The sequence below is a fragment of the Balaenoptera borealis genome (assembly GCF_965194805.1).
Source record: "Balaenoptera borealis genome assembly, chromosome: 9".
Lineage (NCBI taxonomy): Eukaryota > Metazoa > Chordata > Mammalia > Artiodactyla > Balaenopteridae > Balaenoptera > Balaenoptera borealis.
Genome location: NC_138873.1, coordinates 56,900,754 through 56,920,943, shown reverse-complemented (window position 1 = coordinate 56,920,943; position 20,190 = coordinate 56,900,754). Strand labels below are relative to the sequence as shown.

Sequence of the window (20,190 nt, the reverse complement as noted above, 5' to 3'; positions counted from 1 at the left end):
CATTTTCCAAATAATGCCTATTTACAAACCACAGTATATTTGTGCTTTTCATATATGGGATTTTAATTTAATATATGGAATTTTAATTTAATGTATGGAATTTTAACTGCATTTAGCTGTTCAGAAGTTAAAGTTCTGAGTACATTTTTAATATAATAAAATTTAGCTATGAAGCATGCCAATATTTAGAAGTTAAAAGTTGCAAATAAACTTTGGAAAAATAGTGCATTTTGTATTGTTTTTATGTTACTGCCTTTCTCTGAGAGCAGAGTATCTCTCAACGTCCACTAATAACCTACATAGGGACTAACTGGATGGGTCTTAAAAATGATTTTACATATAAATATAAAATCATACTTCAAAATGAGATGCTACTCTTCATTTTACTCACTAAGTAGTTGCAAGTAGTTGCAAATCAGCAAAAGGATTTTTAAGTCATTCATTTATGATAACTCATCCTCTTTTTATGCCCATAAATAATGTTTTAAAATAAGATTGTAGCTGATTTTCATAACTGGCTTTAGAATTTTTAAAGTGTAATATCTCATTTGAGCACGAAGTTACTCTGAGAACTATGCAAAGATTATTATCCATATTGTGCAGATGAGGATAAGTATCTCAAGGGTCAAGTGTGTTTCCCAAGGTCAAAGATGCCTAGACTAACTCTATTTACACTATATCACACTACACAAAGTGGAGGTAGAATATTTAACTATTTTTCTTGACAGTTTTTCTCTCTGATGTTGTGTTGACAAAATGTGTGCAGTAGGAGTTTGAATTAGATAAACAGATTATGGGCTTTGATCATGAGCCCTGTATAGTCATTTCACTTTCCTGGACGTTAAGCATGAGTTTTGAAATAAAAAAGACTTGGGATCATTCTTCAAGTATGTTCAACCTTGGATAAAATTACTTAACTTTTTCTATAAATCTTTTAAAATAAATAAATGAATGGGTTACAAATACACCATAAATGAAAATGTTTTTGAAATTAATATAGTTTATATACATAGTTTTTTTGCATGTGTCTGGCATATAATAAGCAGTTGTTGTTATAATATAATTATTATTTTTATTTATAAAGCTGTTACATTTTAACTGCTGTACCTTAAAGGAAAGAGAGTTCTCCTGGAATTAAGCATTAGTTATTTGGATGTTATATACTTTTTGTTGAAAAATTGTTATTATTATGACTGCTAGCAAGAATATGATTAACACTGCTTTTTCTTAAAATTGATTTCACAGCTGTATCAACTAAAGTGGTGTTGATACTTGTCAGACCTTATATATTGATATTTCTGGCTCAAGTAGGGAAAGTGTGAAAATGTGTAATGATGCCCCGTTTTTCTCTGTCTTATTGTATTTGCAAAATGCAATATAACGATATTCAGTAACTGTTTCTGTAAGAATTAAGGTTTCTGAGAATATTTTAATCTTTGGTTATGTTTATCATTGTAAAATAATCCAGGCTAAAGAGTAGGATGCTTTGTCATTTTATCTATTGAGAAAAAAATAATTTAGCCCCATAATTTTTTTTCTGTCTGATTTATTATTTAGTGTTCAAAAAATTACCATTTATTAAGAGCAGAGTCCAGGTAGAAGGCTCAGCTGAAATTCAAATCACTGTTAATGAGGCAGGCTAATATAATAACACACTTACAGAACGGAAGTCAAGAGAATAGTGTTCCTCTTTCAGCTCGGTTACCAGTTATATGCATGCCTGTCTGACTGCACAGCTTATCTAAGTAATATAAGTTTTTTAAAAAGAGAGCTGCTCTAAAACTGAATGTCAAGATCAAAGTTGCTATATAAATATATTTTTGACATGAGTGTCTTAACTAGTCATTTTTCATCTCTCATTGCTTCACTGTTACATTCATATAGCCTTAGGTAAATTCATACTTCTGATGTATAGCATTAGCTATTTGATATTTTTAAAAGACTGCCAATTAAAGAGTACAAATCAAAAGGAACGGGCCATGTTAAATGACATTTATCTTCCTCATTCAATGCACCAACATTTATATAAAATATTGCATATTATATCCAATATACTTTTTATTTCCTTTTAGTTATTATTTAGTTAATTTAATTATTATCTAATGTGGAATAATTTTCTGCAGGGATTAATTACAGTGACTGTTTGGACTTGTCTCTACTACATGTGATCTGGAATTCTTGGTCAAATGGCCTACAGCATCAGAAATTAATTAGAAAATGTCTGAGAATGAACGAGGTATCCGTAATCAGTTAAATAATTTAAATGACAAACAAAACAAAACAGTTTGGTTGATATACGCTAGTACATATTAGGACATTGCACCACAAAATCTGTTAGAAGCAGCTTAAAGATGTTTTAATAGGGCTTCAAATAGAAACTGTATGCAAAAATGGTTGGAAATTATTCTGAATGATTATTGGAATATCATTTAGTTAATTTTATACCATCAAAGAATAGGACAGCAAGATGTATAAAATAGTTTCCTCCTTAAAAAATATATACTAAATAGAGACCTGATAGTAGCATGTAATATTTATGATTATTTCTCTTTCAATTGATAAATGACTATATATTCAACATGAAAGTGATGAGCTTCAAAGTTAAAAAAATTAAACTGGTTATTTTTCATCAGTGGCTGTTTTTTTAAAGACAGACATTGCTAAATATAAAGGTTTTAACTTAAAAATGAAATTTAAATATATCAGTGTTCAATATGGAGCATGTTTACAACTAGATTTCTAATATTAAAAAAATTTATGTACTTCTCAAAGTGCTGTCACATCATGTTATCATATAAACATATCTATAAATTAGAAAGTTAAGCTATTAAGAATAAATTATTCTATTACACCAAGAATGATATTCTTGAGAACATTTATCTGCAGACTATTTATGTGTTGTCTTATACTTAAAATTAAAAAAGAAAATAGCTTGTTTAAAAGGCAATGTATATATAGCCAAATTCATATTTTTAAGGTTTCCAGACCTTCATTGTTTCAATTAGAGATGTGTAAATACAGGTTGCCTCATTAAACATAGTGAATTTTCTAATGAGTTTAATAATTTAAATGCAATTATACATGCTAACAGCTCAAAGATTTAAATTTTCATTTTCAGGAATCTTCTATTTGGTTAGTGCCACCCTACCATCCAGACACTGTTTAGTAAACTTTTGAAACTTACTAAAAGAGGTTTTTAATCATGGTTAGTATCTTTGCACCTTTCTTTTTTCTTTTTGTAGTCTGTTATATTGTGCAGAAACATTTTTGTTGTTGTTTTCACCCTAAGAAACTTTATTTAATGACACAATTCGTGTGTTTCTATCTCTAAGAAGTAATTTGAAAAGCATGGTAGTTTTCTTTCTCTCCCTCCCTCCCTTCCTTCCTTCCTCTCTCTCTTTCATTCTTTCTTCTTCCCCTTCTCCCTCCTCCTCATCTCTTTTCTTCTTCATTATAACCCAGGAAATTTCCTGTCAAGCGCATTTGGGTTTTTTAAAACCTTATTTCATAGTTCAGTAAAAAAGATGTTTTAAAAATTCTGATCATGATATGAAGTAGGAAAGATAATTTGTCTCTATCAAATGACAACAAGTTAGAACTTTAAAAATCAGAAGTGGTAATTTTTTGGCAACATACAACACAGGGAAACAACTATATTTCACAATCATCTCTACAGTTTCAACTTTAGATTCTTACATAGATCAAGATATGGAGTTTACATTCTAAAGCTTTAAAAAGAGAAAAGAATATGTATTTGCCCTAATGCCACAAGTGAACTGTACTTTATGGTATCATTAAATTTTTAAAATTTGTCTTGTTGATTCCAAACTCTTGCTCAAATCTAAAGGTTTTCATAGTTTTGTGAAGGATTAGAAATATTATACAAGTGAGAAAAAAACCTATTGTCTTATGGTGACTTTATTAGAACCTAAGATAAAACTATTTTTTAGGTAAACTTACATTGATAGATCAAAAAAGAACTGGCAAAATTCAGCTTATTCAGAGAAAAAATTAACAAAAGTCATAAATGACATCATATAATCAAGGCTACTGATTGCTTAAAGGTTTCTTGATTAAAATTTTCACTTTCTAATGGCTTTGTAAAATAGAGAAAGCCTAAAATAGTAATGATGGGGTTACATGTTTATAATTTTCAGAGCTTCTAAATTTGTAAATATAATTTACTTAAGATAACTTTAAATTATAAAAGATAAAAGTATTGTGATCTTTGGGGCAGGGATTTTACCTATGTTTTATGTTAATCAGCATTATAAAATTTATATTACATAAAATTGCTTAAAAGAGTTTAAATGTCTTTATTTGTAGTCTGAAGTTAAGTATAGGCTATTAATACAGTTTACTTTTTAACTTACTGGAAATAAAATTGAGTCATTTCATAGCTGAATGGGTATGTATATTTATAAGATTTTTTTTTTCTAAGAAAATCAGTTGTTTACATCACTGTCTTACTATGGACAAAACAATATTTCTATTCTATAACTTTTTTAAATTAGTATAATCAAAATGTCTAAAAATTCAGCTTGCCAAAGACAGTGTTATAAATTATTTAACATTTAGAAAATTTATTTGTTTTAAATGAAGGCTTATTTCAAACAATTCAGCATTAGCCACATCCTATAACATTTTGAAGTGTCGATGGCATCAAGTTCTGACCTTGTTACATTATCTAATCAATTCTTCTGTTAAATGTTTCAACAGAGAACCAAGACTAAGTTACCTCAAGACTATGTATTCCTCCCTCTTTTGGAGTCAGATTTTTCCATTTCTACAGTGTTGTCATCATCACCATCTTCATCATCATTTTCATCATGTTCTTAATAAGTACATCTAATAGTAGGTATTAAGCAACAAGAAACACTGTGTCCCTATACTGGCTGTCAGGTGTCATATAGATCCTTTAATAGAAATAGAATTCATGAATTTTGGAACTGTATTATTTAACACATAATAAATAAGACATAGAAATAACTCCATAGTTAATGGGGAATTCATGTGTAGCACATAATCATCTCCCATTACAAGTACTAATAAATTAATATTTTTACTAATTTAATGTTATTAAAGTTTTATCTGATTAATTAGATCACTTGTACACAACGCATTTTACTAAGCTTCTGAAAAAAATCTTTTTTAAGCTTTTTTTAAGCAATTGAATTAGAAACATTGTTAAAAAAATAATTAAAATGTTAGGGTCATGTATGGCTATTGTAAATTCAGTCAACATTTAAAGAATATGTGTGTACAAGTCAGTGCCATGAGCACTTAATCTCTGCTCTTTACAATTAAGTGAGAGGGATGCATACACCTAGAGGCCAGACAGAGAAACATGATAATGAGTGAAAAATACTGAATTGAGTGAAAATAATGAGTCTGGTCAATTGGAAAGTGATTCCTGAATAAGTTAAAATTTGAGTCATGTCCAGAGGCAAGGGATAAAGCTGGATTGATGTGAAAGATGAAGGAACTCTGCTGGGTAACAGAGCAAGGAGAAGCAAAGTAGAAAAAACTTGGAGGTCCAAAGAGAAGGGTGTGTGTAGAGAAAAAAGGAAAAGGTTGGGGGGAGAGATGAGGTAGAGCTGACTCAGAGAGGTCATGATGGTAAAAAGGAGAATTGGATTTCACCTGTTTCTTGGACAAAATAATACTATTAATAACCGGTGTTTAAAACAGTAGATTATCTGATAATTGCGAGCTTTTTGAGAATGGCCTAGACATAGAGTTGGGAAGATCACTAAGGAAACTGTTCAGGAATCCATAACAGAAAAATGAGAATGTAGCCAGGAATGTACAGGAAGTTATTAGGGCAGGGTCAAAAATCACAAAATTTGGTATCAGAATATCTTGCTGGAGGTGTAGGTGTGAGCTGCAGAAAGTGACTTATCCTTTCTCTGAATCCGTTTTCTCTGTTGTACAGATGCCCAACTTAATTCAGTATTAGTTTGTGTCACAGAGGTGATGTATACAAAGTATTTTTTAAAATATAAGGCACGTATATGGTATTAAATATTTTTATCCTGTATTATTTTGGAATTAGCCTAAGCTGATACACAACAAAGAAGCAATACCAAAAGCAAAAAAATAAGTCTTCACATGTATATTTAATTAGGTTTATTTCATTATGTTTTCATATCACTTTTTGGAATTTTGTAAATTTTTCATACTTGTCCACATTTTTAGTTGTTGTCCACATTTTTAGTTCTTGCACAGAAAGAGCCTAAGTCTTAGACCATCTGAATGTCAACAACAATGTGAAAATTGTTCATGGTTATATGTACCTAACACACGTATCTCAATTAGCTGGGGAGGGAGACTAACAAATTTTTGTTTCACGTTTTGACTCTGTAGTAGGAATTTGAGGAGTGTGTAATAATGAGCCCCAGATATACAGAATTTCTGGCAAATCTATTGCCAATAAAACAGGAATTAAAAAATAAATTACGTATAGGGTCATTTTTTTCTCCATGGAATAAATTATTTATCAGCTCTCAGTTATCAAGCTGATGGTGACAAAGAAGTTAATATGTGTGCATGGATTTTTAATGTGATACAATGTCATTTCATGATTAGCTCATATGTGTTTGTAATCATCATCGATAGTTTTATAGGCAGAATCACAAAACGATACAATGAATAGCAGAAATTATTTTCCATATTTTATGTCTAAATGTGTGAGTACTATTTTTGTTCTGTTATGAAATGCACGATGAAGAATCCACGTTTAAAGAAAATTTTCATATCTCATGTTGTGATCTAAAAACCAGTTCATTTTTTTCTAATTTCTTAAAATAGCAAAAGTAGATTTCTGGTAACCGATTTGTGTATGTGTGCTTATATTTAAATTTTAAGGTCGATTTATATCTTATAATGTTAATTTTATATCTGAAAATCTCATTCAACATATATGTAATGTATGCTTTCCTAGTTGGCAGCTCACTTCACTATCTGGTGGAGATTTTCTTTAAACTTTCCCACTTTGATAAAATATTTTAATTATCATGATTTGTATGTTAAAATTGTAATAATTTGTTATAATTTTCATAATGGAGTTTTTCAAAACTTCAAGGCTGCTATGTTGACAAGTCTTTGAGAATGATTTTAATATTGTTTCAGGACCGTTGCCATTGATCTGTTTGTAATATTTCGTTTTCTGTGTTATTCTGTAGAGGTCCTTCTGTAGTGCCATGGTAGAGGAATTGAGGATGTCCCTGAAGTGCCAGCGTCGGTTAAAACACAAGCCACAGGCCCCAGTTATCGTGAAAACAGAAGAAGTTATCAACATGCACACATTTAACGACAGAAGGTTGCCAGGTAAAGAAACCATGGCATAAAGCTGGGAGGCCAAACACCCAAGCACAAACTGTCGTCTGTTTTTCCAAACAATTTAGCGAGAATGTTTCCTGTGGAAATATGCAACCTGTGCAAAATAAAATGAGTTACCTCATGCCGCTGTGTCTATGAACTAGAGACTCTGTGATCTAAGCAGTTGCAATGATCAGACTTGAGTTACAGGCATCATGGAGAACCAAGTTACACGGGGTTAAACTGTTTATCATGGGTTCCTCCCTTCTTCTGAGTGAACGTTACATACGCATTTGTGGCTGGTTTCAAATGCAGTTCAGTAAGAAATTACAGGTTCCTTTTGAGGCCCAACTGTTGCCAGGAGATGGAGCATAATTGCCCCAAGGGTAACGAGGTAAAAAAATCATTAAGAATAAAAATACTTGGAATCAGCAAAAACTGTAGTGTTGCAAGAAACAATACAGTCTTCTGAACATCCAGATAAGAGGGTAGTGATGTTACTAGCCCCCAGCTACTCAGTATAATGATCATCTGAATTGACAATACGTGTTTATAAGATGTGATAAAAATGTAATGCAAAACAAATCTGACTTTCATGGCAAGTGGAATATGAAGCAGATCTTCATCAGTGTTTTTCTTTCTTTTTCTTTCTTTTTGTTTTTTCGACAGTCTGTGTCACTGATTGAGATAGAAATGTCAGTTACCAAGGAAATAATGTTTTCTCTTATATTCACCATGGCAGGAGATTTAACATGTAACTCTATCAAATCCCTACCTATTCCCCAGACACCCTTTCCCCACTCCCACACCAAGAAAAAAAGCAACAGTTGGTTCAGAGATTCTGAATCACAAAGGATGATGTTTTGCAATCTTTGTCTTAAGTTGTAAAAGAGGGCTGAGTGTTGATAGTTCTGTGGAAGACTGAAACTTTCATTCTAACATTCAGATATGTTAATCCAAACCCTCCTTCCTGCTATAAATGAACTTGATGGAGCCTGGGCAGATCTCAGTGAAAGGATAAAGGGGACTGGTCATCTAAAGAAAAGTACGTGTGGTGAACTTTGACGTGGACTGCATTTATCAATACAGTCACAATGTTAAATGAACAAAATTCTTGAGCAGTTTTTTTCAAAAAAATGTTCAGGTTTATTTGTGGAAATGCAAGATTTCTATGAAAATAGTTTTTGTATGGAAATTTTTGTAATACTTTTTATCAACAAAATAAGAACATGCGTTCCTGTCAGGGGTGTGATGTCGAGCATGAATGGTAGTGCGTGTGCACCACCAACGTTTGGTGAAAACTATTTTTATCAAGAAAAAAAGGAATCATAGAAGAGAAATATTTTCAAGTTAGATAATATAAAAGCTAGGTGCACTACCACCACTGCTTACCATGCCACACCCCTGGTTTCCACGAGGCTGATAACATACTGTAACGAACAATTGTGTGTAAAATGGTAAAAGACACAGAACTCTTGACAACATTGTGATAACAGTTGAGTGCACACAGTTTGCTGTTTGAATCCAATGCACAAAATTTAAAAAAATCATTAAAATTATGTCCATTTTACTTTCATCTTTGACTTTCATTTTTCTCTTGTATGGGTAAAGGAATACACAATATGCTCCTTGCATGAAGGGAAGTATACTTCCTGAATCCTTCCAGGTCATCAAGGATGGCCACTTCCCAACTACCTGGAGAAAAGAAGAAAAAAGCTCAGGCCATGAGCTATTCAGATGTAAGAAAAGCTGGACTGGGATATAAAATGTAATCTTCAGGCTTAGGGCAGTTCAAATGAGAAAACTAGCAGTTCTAGAGGCTATAGTCATGATCTTACCTCTTCTGTGAGTGGATATTGACTATGTCAATAGGGTTGTGTAAGACTGTATAGTGATTGCTGATATTATATTTGAAGTTCAACTGATGTCCAATTTAAGAATTCATTGTGCATTGATAATATAATTCAATGAAGGGAGAGGAAAAGATAGGCTCAATATCAACAATAAGTTAAAAAAAAAAACACAAAAAACTTCATTCTGTCCCAAAATTTAACTTTAGGGAGTTATATAATTCACTGCTACAAATCTCAGCATTGTTTTTTTTTTTTTTTTTTTTTTTTTTTAGTGGTAAATAACCTCAAATAACATAGCTTATAAAAATGTTTAGATTTTGGTCAATATTAAGCTTTTACTCAATCAGATTCTAATCAGATTTTAAAGCACTTCTAAATTCAGTTCTTCATTATATTAAACAACCTTAATAATAGGCAGAAAATGACAACTTTAATTATTTTTAAATAGTCAGGAAATAACTATTTAGATCTTTGGTATGATTTGATAGTAATTTTATTTAAGTATTAAGTTAACAAATTTCAAAAAGTATTTAAAAACCTGCTGTATTTTAACTCCAAAGGTAGTTTAGAACATATAAATGATGTGTAATATTTATCCATTTCCTAAAAGGTTCCTGCGTTATTGCCAAAACAGATACTGCCCTACTCATTGGGTGCTTATGCATATATGAAGTACTATTCTTAATTTTAATAAAATCTTGATTACTTTCAAAATAATTTCAACCAGTAAAAGAATGTCTCCTCTCTCTGGAAAGGCAATATATTGGAGTAAGATTATTCTCCAGTATCTAACACTCAAATTATAAAAAGAAGAGGAAGAGAATGCCTATTCTAGTCGACAAGGTAACCTGATGAGTCCAGGTAATCAGTGGAGACACATATACCACAAATAAATAACTCTAGCCAGTATGGAACACTGAGGGGGTATATTTACACATGCCACAATTAAATAACCCTAACCAGATGAAAGCATCAAGGATTTATATTCATTGTATTTCACAGCTAAGTAACCCTAACAACTATGAGAATACCAAGGAGATATATCCACACATTTACAAGAATAACCCTAACCATTATGGGAGCACCAAGGGGATAGATTCTATTTTACAAATATGTGAAATGGATAAGGATATTTTATTAATTAAAATCTTTCAAATATTTTGCAATTCAGTTACATATTTTTAAGAATAAGTTCCTTGTTATTACTGAATGAGTATATGTACTAAACACTAATGATTTTAAAGTATTTTAGCACAATGCTTTTTAATGTTTGTTTATTATGAAATTTGCGTATAGCAAATCGTATACAATGCATATGTACAAGAGAATCATGGCATCTGGCTGTAGTGTGCACCAAGAATTGTTTGTCACTGGGAGTGGGCTGTTCTATATATTCTGAAACTAGGCTTACTGTCACTCACCTCCAACTCTGAGGTGTAAATTTAAGCAGAATACTTTAATAGAGAGAAGAGAGTGCCCAGCTGTTTCAGGAAACAGAGCAGGAAAAAAATAATATGGGCCAGGCTCACCTAGGAATTTTGTCCTCAGTTTAAAAGATGGTAAATGGCAGTGAGAATTTGGTCATGACCGTCTGGAGTGTATCTGTAATTTGAGTCCTAGCGCTCAGTTTGAGTCCATGAGAGTGGCCCTTTGTGTCTGCAGCACAATCATTATTGTGAGATTCTTGCCGTTTGAGGATCCCCTTAGTCTCTCTACCATGTAGGATCCCCTGTTGCCTTTAACAGATGTTCTCCCTTTTCTAGGTTTATCTCTAATTTTGGTGACTTCTAAAGAAGGATTACCCAAGAGGTCGACTTTTTGAGATATTTCATGTGTAAAAATGCTTTTATTCTACTCTCATAAATAATTATTAGTTTTGCTGGGTGTAGAATTCTAAATTGAAAATAATTTTCTTAGATAAATTTGAAAGCATTTTTTTTCATTGTTTTCTTACTTCTAATTCACGCTGTACAAACGTGAAGCCATTCAGATCTCCAATTCTTGGTATGTGAATGTTTTTTTTTTTTTAAATTCTCTCTTAGGTTTGTTTGATCTTCTGCTTGTCCCCAGCATCCTGAGATACTGGAGCTACCAAACTGCTGAGTCTACATTTATTACCTTTGCTTTCCTATTTCTCATTTCTGTCATCTTTATATTCCAAATATTGTATTGAGTTTTTCATTCCTGCCAAATTATTTTAATTTCTATGAGTTCTTGTTTTATGAATGTAATAATTTCTCTTGTATCTCTGAAGACATTAATAGTAATCTTAGGACATTTCTTTCTCCCTGAAAAGACCTCAGTTTTCTCCCAGTTGTATTTTCCTATGTGCTTGTTTGGATTTCTATCTTCCATATTAGAGGTTTTCTTCAGATACTTGTTAATTCTGAGCAACCTGTTAATGACTAAGAAAAGGGGACTAAAATCTGATTTGGAGGCTCTATGTGCACAGCATGGTAGGGGAGAATATTTACCTAATTAGAGCTTTACCATAGATTAGTCTAGAGGGACTATTTGTTGATGAATCCTTCAAAATGTCCCTATCTTTGAATCTTTCCTTTGATTCCCCAGAAGAGTATCTTTTAATTTTCTGCCTGGAGATTAAGGCCCTGACTGCCAATGTTCTGCTAATCATAGGTTAAGAGCTCTTGAGATCTCTGCATTCTGCATTCAGAATGACTAAGGTCACTTAATCACCCTGTTTTAAATTTAGCAGTCAGGCTTTCAACTGGACCTGGCATCTTCTAGTCTGGAGTCCTTCATTTTTTCTCTTTTGAGAATAATTCCTTATCACTTTGATGAGGGGTGAAGAACAGCCTCAGAGGGGTGAGAAGAGGGAGGAGAATACAGGAATCCACTGTTTTCAAACTGCATTCAATAGGTCCTCCTTGTTGTATTCTTTCTCCTACACTATTGGTTATTAAGGCATATTGCACAGCTGGGTCTTGTGCCTTGGAAGATTCTGTGATATAATTTGATTGGTTTTCAGCTTTTCACACTTCCTTGTTGTGTTCTTTCTCCTGCACTATTGGTTATTAAGGCATATTGCACAGCTGGGTCCTGTGCCTTGGAGGATTCTGTGATATAATCTGATTGGTTCTCGGCTTTTCACACTGACCACTTGGAATTCTATTTTTTCCAGTCTGCTTGGTTAACTATCATTTGTTCATATGATTTCTCCTTCCAAAAATTTTGTTGAAATTTTCACCTCTCTTGTTCTTATTCTTGGAGTTTTATACATTTAAAACAACAACAACAAAAAAAACACCTCTCTACTATAATTTTTATGGTTGTGTAGGGAGCAAAATTTGATGCATGCATTCAATCCTTCACTCTTATCCGGAACAAGAACCCTGTCTTTAAAGAAAATATTATGCAGAAATCCAGGATAGGAAGCAAATAAAAATTAGAACTACTCTGGTTCAAATAGAGTGGAGATAGAACAGACTTTGCTTTTATAATTGTAAAGAATGTAATATTGTCAATGACTTCTTCTTACCAAATATTTTTTCTAACTCAATATGTAAAGGGAATACTATCACAATAAAAATGAATTTCACAAAATGGAGCCCAAGAATATTTTTGAGGTGGGGAAGATTTCAGTGCCTGTCAAAGAATGCTAAATTTGGAATCCAACGTAATTTATACCCTAAGGGCTTAGGTCTAATTCAAAACATTCCAACTTCATTTTGTAAAGCTCAAGAAGTATGTGTTATAATGTAGATAAGGAACACTTTCTTAGTGAACCACGTTGAACTGTAAGATTTTAAGAATCCTCTTTAATGTACTGCCTTACACTGTACCTTGCCTTCACATTTATTATGAGTGTAATTAAAAAAAAATTAAACAAATATATCCCTGCCTCTTTACAAAGAAGAGTAGCTGTTTTCTTACATTTCAACTAGAGATTTCCATAATATTATACCATCAAAAATATAACACTCTCAATTACCAGCCCAGTTAACCTTAAGGTCAATATGTAGAGTTTAATATCTAATCCAATATCATTGGATTAGATATATACACTGAAAAATTAAAATCATAAATCCCCCTCACCTTGGGCAAAATTCATGTTAAAAGGGAAAATAAAAGACACACTACACACATGCTCCTTCTATAATATTTTATATTATTTTTTAACATGTATCTTGTATCTCAGCTCCTAACCTAAGGTTTTCATATAGTTTAGGATAAATGCCATAGCTCCAGCCACTATAATCACATTTCCACCAGGAGGAAGAACAAAAAGAAATTAAAAGGGTCTTGCTCCTTCCTTGTAAGGACACATACCACATGTTGCACATTATGTTGGTCAGAAATAATGATATGACCACACTTAGCTCTAAGGTAGACTAGGAAATGTAGACTTTAATTTGGGCAGCCATATGCCCCCTAAAAATCAGGGGCTCTATTACTAAAAAATGTATGAAAAATTTTGGAGAACAAATTGCAATCTCTGCCCTCCTGGTATTTCTGGTCTCTCACCCCAACCCACTAAACCCTACCTTGTTCTGTTCACTCCCTATTTTGTTCATTTACCACCTGTTTGCCATCTACCACTACCATTTTCTTTTTATCAGATTTTCTCATATCTTACTGTTTTTCTTTACATTTCTTATATTTTTCCCTAATGGAAACCTGGATTTTCCCTTATGACAATATTTGTCTTGAAATTCAACAAAAGAGGAAGCAGTTGGCAATTTCTTTGCAGAATACCTTTCATTTAGTTATAGACAAAGACCTGTCTTATATAACCATTCCTTTGATTCCCAAGATATTCTTCCTCATTCTTTAAAAACCCAGACACCTTGATTAGAATTGGCCTGTTACTCTGTGCCCCGCCATCAAGAATAAGCATGCACCCATTTGTTTATAGTTAAAAATCAGTGAACCTACATTATAAACTAAGTTTTGTGTTAGATCCTGGGTGTGCAATATGATCAAGAAGAGACATGGTACTTGTTGTGATAATTTAAAGTCTAGAAGAGGAGGCTGAATTTAATCAAATGTGCTAAATGCATAAATACAAACTGAAAAGTGCTGTCACCAAGAAGTGCTCCTTTCTTTCAGATTCGGATGAATGACGAGACTTCACCCACTTAATCTCAAGTAGTGCAGTTTAATAGTTGAAAATGTGAAAAATTGGATTATATTTAAAAGGATGCACAGAGAACCACTTACTGGTGTAATGAAACATATTATTGTTTCGTGTGTTCCTCCCAGGACTACGTAACGTCTATTGGCTTCAAACTGTGGCACAGGGTAGGATTCTTCCAGGCATGGAGAACATAAACTGAGATGTCAACTCTGCTGTTAGAGCATTACTGCCATCCTATTACTCAGGGTGGTGATTTCCCATTATATGCAAAATATGATACCATAACTTTCCCTAAGTTTTTCTCTGACCTAAACTATTGCCATTTGTGTTGATTCTTTTTTCCTTTGTCCTCACCTAGGTACAAGAAAATATTCCATCAGTGCTCCTTTTTTTTCTTTTTGTTTAAAAGTTTCTTGCTTTCCTTTCATGGTAGAAGTGAACAGTTACCTCACAATTGACTTTGGAACACTGAGAACATTCTTGTTGAAATGGGATGAAATAGACAAATCTCAAATATTTAGCTCTTGTCCAAAAGTTTACCAAAAATTGCACTTGACTCTCTTTCACACAGGTGATGGGAAGGAAAGCTATGGTGTTTTATGAGAGCCTATAATAAAAGAACCTTACTTAGACTAGAAAATTGGGGTAGACTTACCAGAGGAAGTGATGATTGCACTGAGATACAAAGGATGAGAAGCAGATACTCAGTAAAAAGTTTCACAAGCCTGTGACAAAGTACATGTAAGAGTCGTGTGATATGAGGGAGCATGGCATGTTCTTGAGGAACTGATAGGCAGCCAGTGTTGATGGAGCACAAAGAAGGCATGGGGATATGTAATAGAGATGCATTTAAAATATAGCTCAGAGCCAGACTTTGGCAAGGTAATACAAGTGACCTTAATGATTTGCTCTTTATCCAAAGAGCAATGAAAACCAATTAAATCTCTTAAGCAGAAGCAAGATTGTTGGATAAGATCTGCATTTTGTAAAGAACACTCAGGCTTCAATTTGGAGCATGGTTTAAATAGGTAACAGAGTGGTTATAGGCGATTAGTGAAGAGGTCATATCAGTAAGTAGTCTGGGTAAGATACTATGTTAGTTTAGATTAAACCCAATTAGTAGCAGTGAAGATCAACAGAGACACGTTCAAAATATTTAGTAGGCAAAAATTCACATAGTTTCATGAGGAATTCAATAATCAGTATAAAGATTGCTAACAATTTTTGTGCCATAATGTATAATGAGTACTTTATATGAATTACCTCCTCCGATTCTCTGAGTAACCCTATGGGCTAGGGCTAATATTATTATCATTTTACAGACAAGGAAACCACTGACAGGAGAATAGAAATCAATTTTTAAAGTATTGCAGTCGTCAAACTCAGGCAGAATGACTCCAATGTTCTTAGGCACTATTCAGTCAATACACAGTGGAAGTGTAAATTTCCTGGGGGACAGATGGATAGAAAGAGAGAGAACAAGTGTAACACTGCAGAATGTCTTCTGAAACTTCCTTTTTAAACTGAAATTTATATTACTAAGATTTGTTTTTCTCCTGAGCGCTCTTGTTCATCATTTTTTACTGTATAATATTTATTGACTGCACCTACTATAATTTATTTATTTGTTGTCCAGATAGTGGGTATTAGAATTTTTTTTTTTCTTTTTAAGCTGTACATCATGCTAGTATGTATATTTTTGTATATGTCTCCTGGCACTACTGTGTTAAAATTCTTCTTGGTTATACATACTCTGAGCCTCAGGGTATGTCAATGTTCTGCTCTACAACACTGCCAAAGCCACTGTACCAATCAGCATCTTCATCATTAATATGTAAGAGAAACTGATAATCCATTCCCTCTCAAACTCTTGGATTTTGTCAGATTTTTTTAAAAAATGTTTGCTTATCAAACGTGTCAAATGTCATTGTGGTCTTGATTTGCATTTCCCTCTTGACTAGTACAATTTTTATCTTCCCTTATGTGTATTAGCTAGATGTGTTTCACATTCCTTGAAATGTCTACTCAGGTCTTTTACCAAGGTTTCTATTGAATTATTTTTCTTAATGATTTCTAGAAGTCTATATACTAGTGACATTATCTAATCTGTTACTTGATATTATTTTCTGCAAACGTCTCTTCCCCATGTGTTACCTATGTATTTTTCACTTCCCTTAAAGGCTGTTTGATAAACAGAGGTTGCTAATCTTAATGTTGCCAAAGTTATCATTCTATTACTTTTTTGTTAGCACTTTTGGTACCCTGTATAAGAAATGTTTCCTTTAGTGATAACAGTGGTATTCATCTATGTGTTTTTCTAAAAATTTCAAAGTTTTACTTTATAATTTTAGTTAAATTCAAATGTGTACATTATTTCCCCCCCATCTGTATAACTATTTTCCCCCACAGTTTGTTAAATGGTATCTTCTCTCAGTGATCTCCTATGCCACATCTGGAACATATTAAGTTTTCCTATATGCATGGGTCTGTTTCTGGGTTTTATATTTAATAATTTCTTATTCTTTGTCTTCAGAAGTATCTTGTTATATCACCTAAATTTCAAAATCAACCATTCAAGTTACACACACACACACACACACACACACACACACACAAACTGTTGGAATTTTAATCATAATGAGTCAAATCTTTGTATCAATTTGGAAAGAATTTCTTACTCCATAGACACGTATTTGTCTTCTTTAATGTCCTTTACTATTTTTTGCTTATAGTTCTCACATATTTATTTTATTTATTCCTAGGTAATTTATAGTTTTTGTAGCTATTGTAAATGTTGTCTATTTAAAAATGCTGTTTTTATACTGTATGTTACTTGTACATAGAAATGCATATATATGTATACATGTATACATATATATATCTTATATTCAATATATCTTATATTCAATCACCTTGCTAAATTCTCCTTTTATTTCTATATATTTAATTCTAGGTTGTTTTGGATTTTCTATGTAAACAGCCACATGATATGCAAATAATGAATCTCTTCCTCTTTTGTTTTTAAGTTTTTTCTTGTCTTATGGAGCTATGACCTCTAATACAATGTTGAATATAATAGGTAGCAGTAGACATCTTTGTTTATTCCTGACTTTAAAGGAAATGTTTCCAACCTATTTGGCATTACTCATTTTGCCTCAGTCTTTCCAAATTGCTGCTTAAATAATCTCCACCTAAAAATTTCCCTTTCCCCTCAGCACTCGTCTAGATCTCCACTTACATTTCAAAGACTGTAGATCTTCAAGTTACAAAGATATAGTACACGAACTATAGCCTGTCCCTGGGACAGACTTTGTGGAGGAGGTACAAAAGTAAACAAGTAAATGCCCTCAGATATTTTGGATTCTTTATACATGGCAACAGAGGCCGGATCCTTATTACATTTTGCTGTTCCAGTGCAAGTACTTTCTACCTAGTTTTTCCATTGCCAGTATTTTTCCACTCCTCACACCCCCAATAGAGTTTTTTTGTTGTGTTATATTTTTTTACAAAATAGACCTAATAAATCATTTGTTTGCTGAAAAGAGCAAAATAGTCTTTGATTGTTTTCTCTGTTACCTACAATATAAATAGTAGCTTTTTGACATGCCATTTAGAGACATTTTGAATTCATATAAACTGATTCTAAACTGTCTTTTAGCTTCATTTTCCTTGCTGCACCCAAAAATTCTATATTCCAAACATACCCAATAACTGATTAATAATTTTGCTGTAAATTTTCTCATTTTCTACACTTGCTGTACCTGAAAGTTTATCTCATTCCCTCCCTACAAAAGTTTCTACTTATTTTTCATGGTCTAACTTGCGAGTAGAAATGTATCTAAGATCTCTTTTTGAAGTCTTCTAGGACTTAGCATAGTGTCTTTCACATAGTAGGTGTTCAATGATTTGTGATATATAAATTTTTCTTTCAGAAACAATTTTAATTTATATTTTATAGCCTGAAAAAATTTAAGCAAATTAGTTTTTTTTTTTTTTTTTTTTTAATGGCTGTGTTGGGTCTTTGTTTCTGTGCGAGGGCTTTCTCTAGTTGTGGCAAGCGGGGACCACTCTTCATCGCGGTGCGCGGGCCTCTCACTATCGCGGCCTCTCTTGTGCGGAGCACAGGCTCCAGACGCGCAGGCTCAGTAGTTGTGGCTCACGGGCCCAGTTGCTCCGCGGCATGTGGGATCTTCCCAGACCAGGGCTCGAACCCGTGTCCCCTGCATTGGCAGGCAGATTCTCAACCACTGCGCCACCAGGGAAGCCCAAATTAGTTTTAAGTTTAGCTAAATTTCCGTAAAAGTAGTCTAAAAATAGAATTAAAAAAATTCTTGTGATCATAGTGGCAACGGACACAGAACTAATATACATAATTCATTTATGATAGTTTCAAGTGCATAATGATATGTTTTAGGGATTAGCTTCTACATTGCCAGGATTGTGGTGTTGTTAATTATTCAATCCTTTATGAAGTAAATCCTGTCACATGTGTCAGTAATATTTCTGTTAAGGATAGTTGAGAGTCTGTAGATCATGATTTATGATTGAATTCCTTCTAAAGAAAATAACTTGAAGCTTGTTAATTCCACAAACGTTTCCTCAAAAACTCTTGTAAGCCAGATATTATACCATTAACTAAAGATTCAACAGTTAACAAGGAGACTGGATTTTTCTGAAAGAGCTTATGGTATAATGGGTAGGCAAACATTGCACAAATAATTACACAGATCAATACCTTGTTACACATTAAACCAATTACCCAGTATAGTGAGTACAGAACATAAAGATTGTCTCTGAGTAAATTAAATTTTAGGTTAAACTGTGAAAATTGGAATTGAATAAGGAAAGAGAGAGAAGCTGAAAGTTCTAGGGAAGGATCACTCAAGAAAGAGCATGTGTCACAACATTGTAAATCAACTATACTTCAATATAAAATAAAAAATTTAAAAATAAATCAATTAAAAAACAAAAAAATAAAATTAATTAGTTTAAAAAAAAGGAATAGCATGTGTGAAAACACTGAGGCAGGGAAAATAAAAGACTAGTGTAACCAAAGCACAGTGAGTAAGGAAAAGAATGACATGAGAGTGAGACTGGCATTTAACCATAGACTGCCTTATTAGAGGCTTTGACGCTCATATAAAGAATTTTATATGTTTAGTACAGTCAGAAATACTAAAAGTCTTTGACTAGAGAAGTTATGTGTTCAAATTTGAGTTTTTCAAAGACAATTTTGACAATTGTGTTTCCAGGAAGAGCACCCAAATAACCCTTAGGGGTGTGCATGAGCCTGTCACCTTAAAGCAAAATGTTGAAAATGCATGGATCCACATACACAAAGACTTACTTTGCTGATTTTCCCAGTAAGACAGGAAGAAAAAAATTCTTATGCCTATTAGTAGAACAAATCCTTCTTGATTATTCAATAGGCAGCTGGGAGGCAATGTCCTGTTCTCTTTCACATAATTTGTTTTGGTGTCTGTGGAAAAATTTCAAGGCTTAGACTTCCAGTAAATATTTGTTGAAAAAAAAGTGAACAGTGCATCTCAAGAAATAACAAGGCACTAATAAATAGTCAAAAATCTATTGGCAAAGACTGGAGGGTGGCAGAGAAGACTGTTCTGGTGATCTGATTATACTGAAATGTTAGGAGAGTCAAGTTGAAAATTAAAGAAATAATAATTAATAGTATCAAGAAAATATAATATGAAAATGTCATTAATATTCTAAGCTAGTAACAGGATCAGACAGAAAGATGGGAGAAGGCATGGGTTACCAGTGAGTCTTTTATTTAGCTTTTAATATTGAACTATGGACTGAAAGGGAAATCAAGAAATCATCTAGAGACTCTGCCTTTCTTCTTGTCTTTCTCAACGTATTCTTCATGGATATTTACTACAACCCCATTGCTTATATTAC

General features: G+C 32.8%; 1 protein-coding gene across 6 annotated transcripts in view; it reads left to right on the top strand.

Annotated features, from left to right (window-relative positions):
- The window catches only part of GRIK2 (glutamate ionotropic receptor kainate type subunit 2), a 640,648-nt gene extending 631,752 nt beyond the window's left edge, over positions 1–8,896 (top strand). For 5 of the 6 annotated variants that reach the window (XM_082405216.1, XM_082405212.1, XM_082405214.1 and 2 more), the window contains one exon: positions 7,185–8,896. In XM_082405216.1, coding sequence (XP_082261342.1) covers positions 7,185–7,349 — 165 coding nt within the window. In that variant the 3' untranslated portion in view covers positions 7,350–8,896. Of the gene's footprint in view, positions 1–3,118; positions 3,206–7,184 lie in introns of all 6 variants that reach the window. The other variant, XM_082405217.1, reaches the window with a different exon arrangement.
- Positions 8,897–20,190: the final 11,294 nt, after the last annotated feature.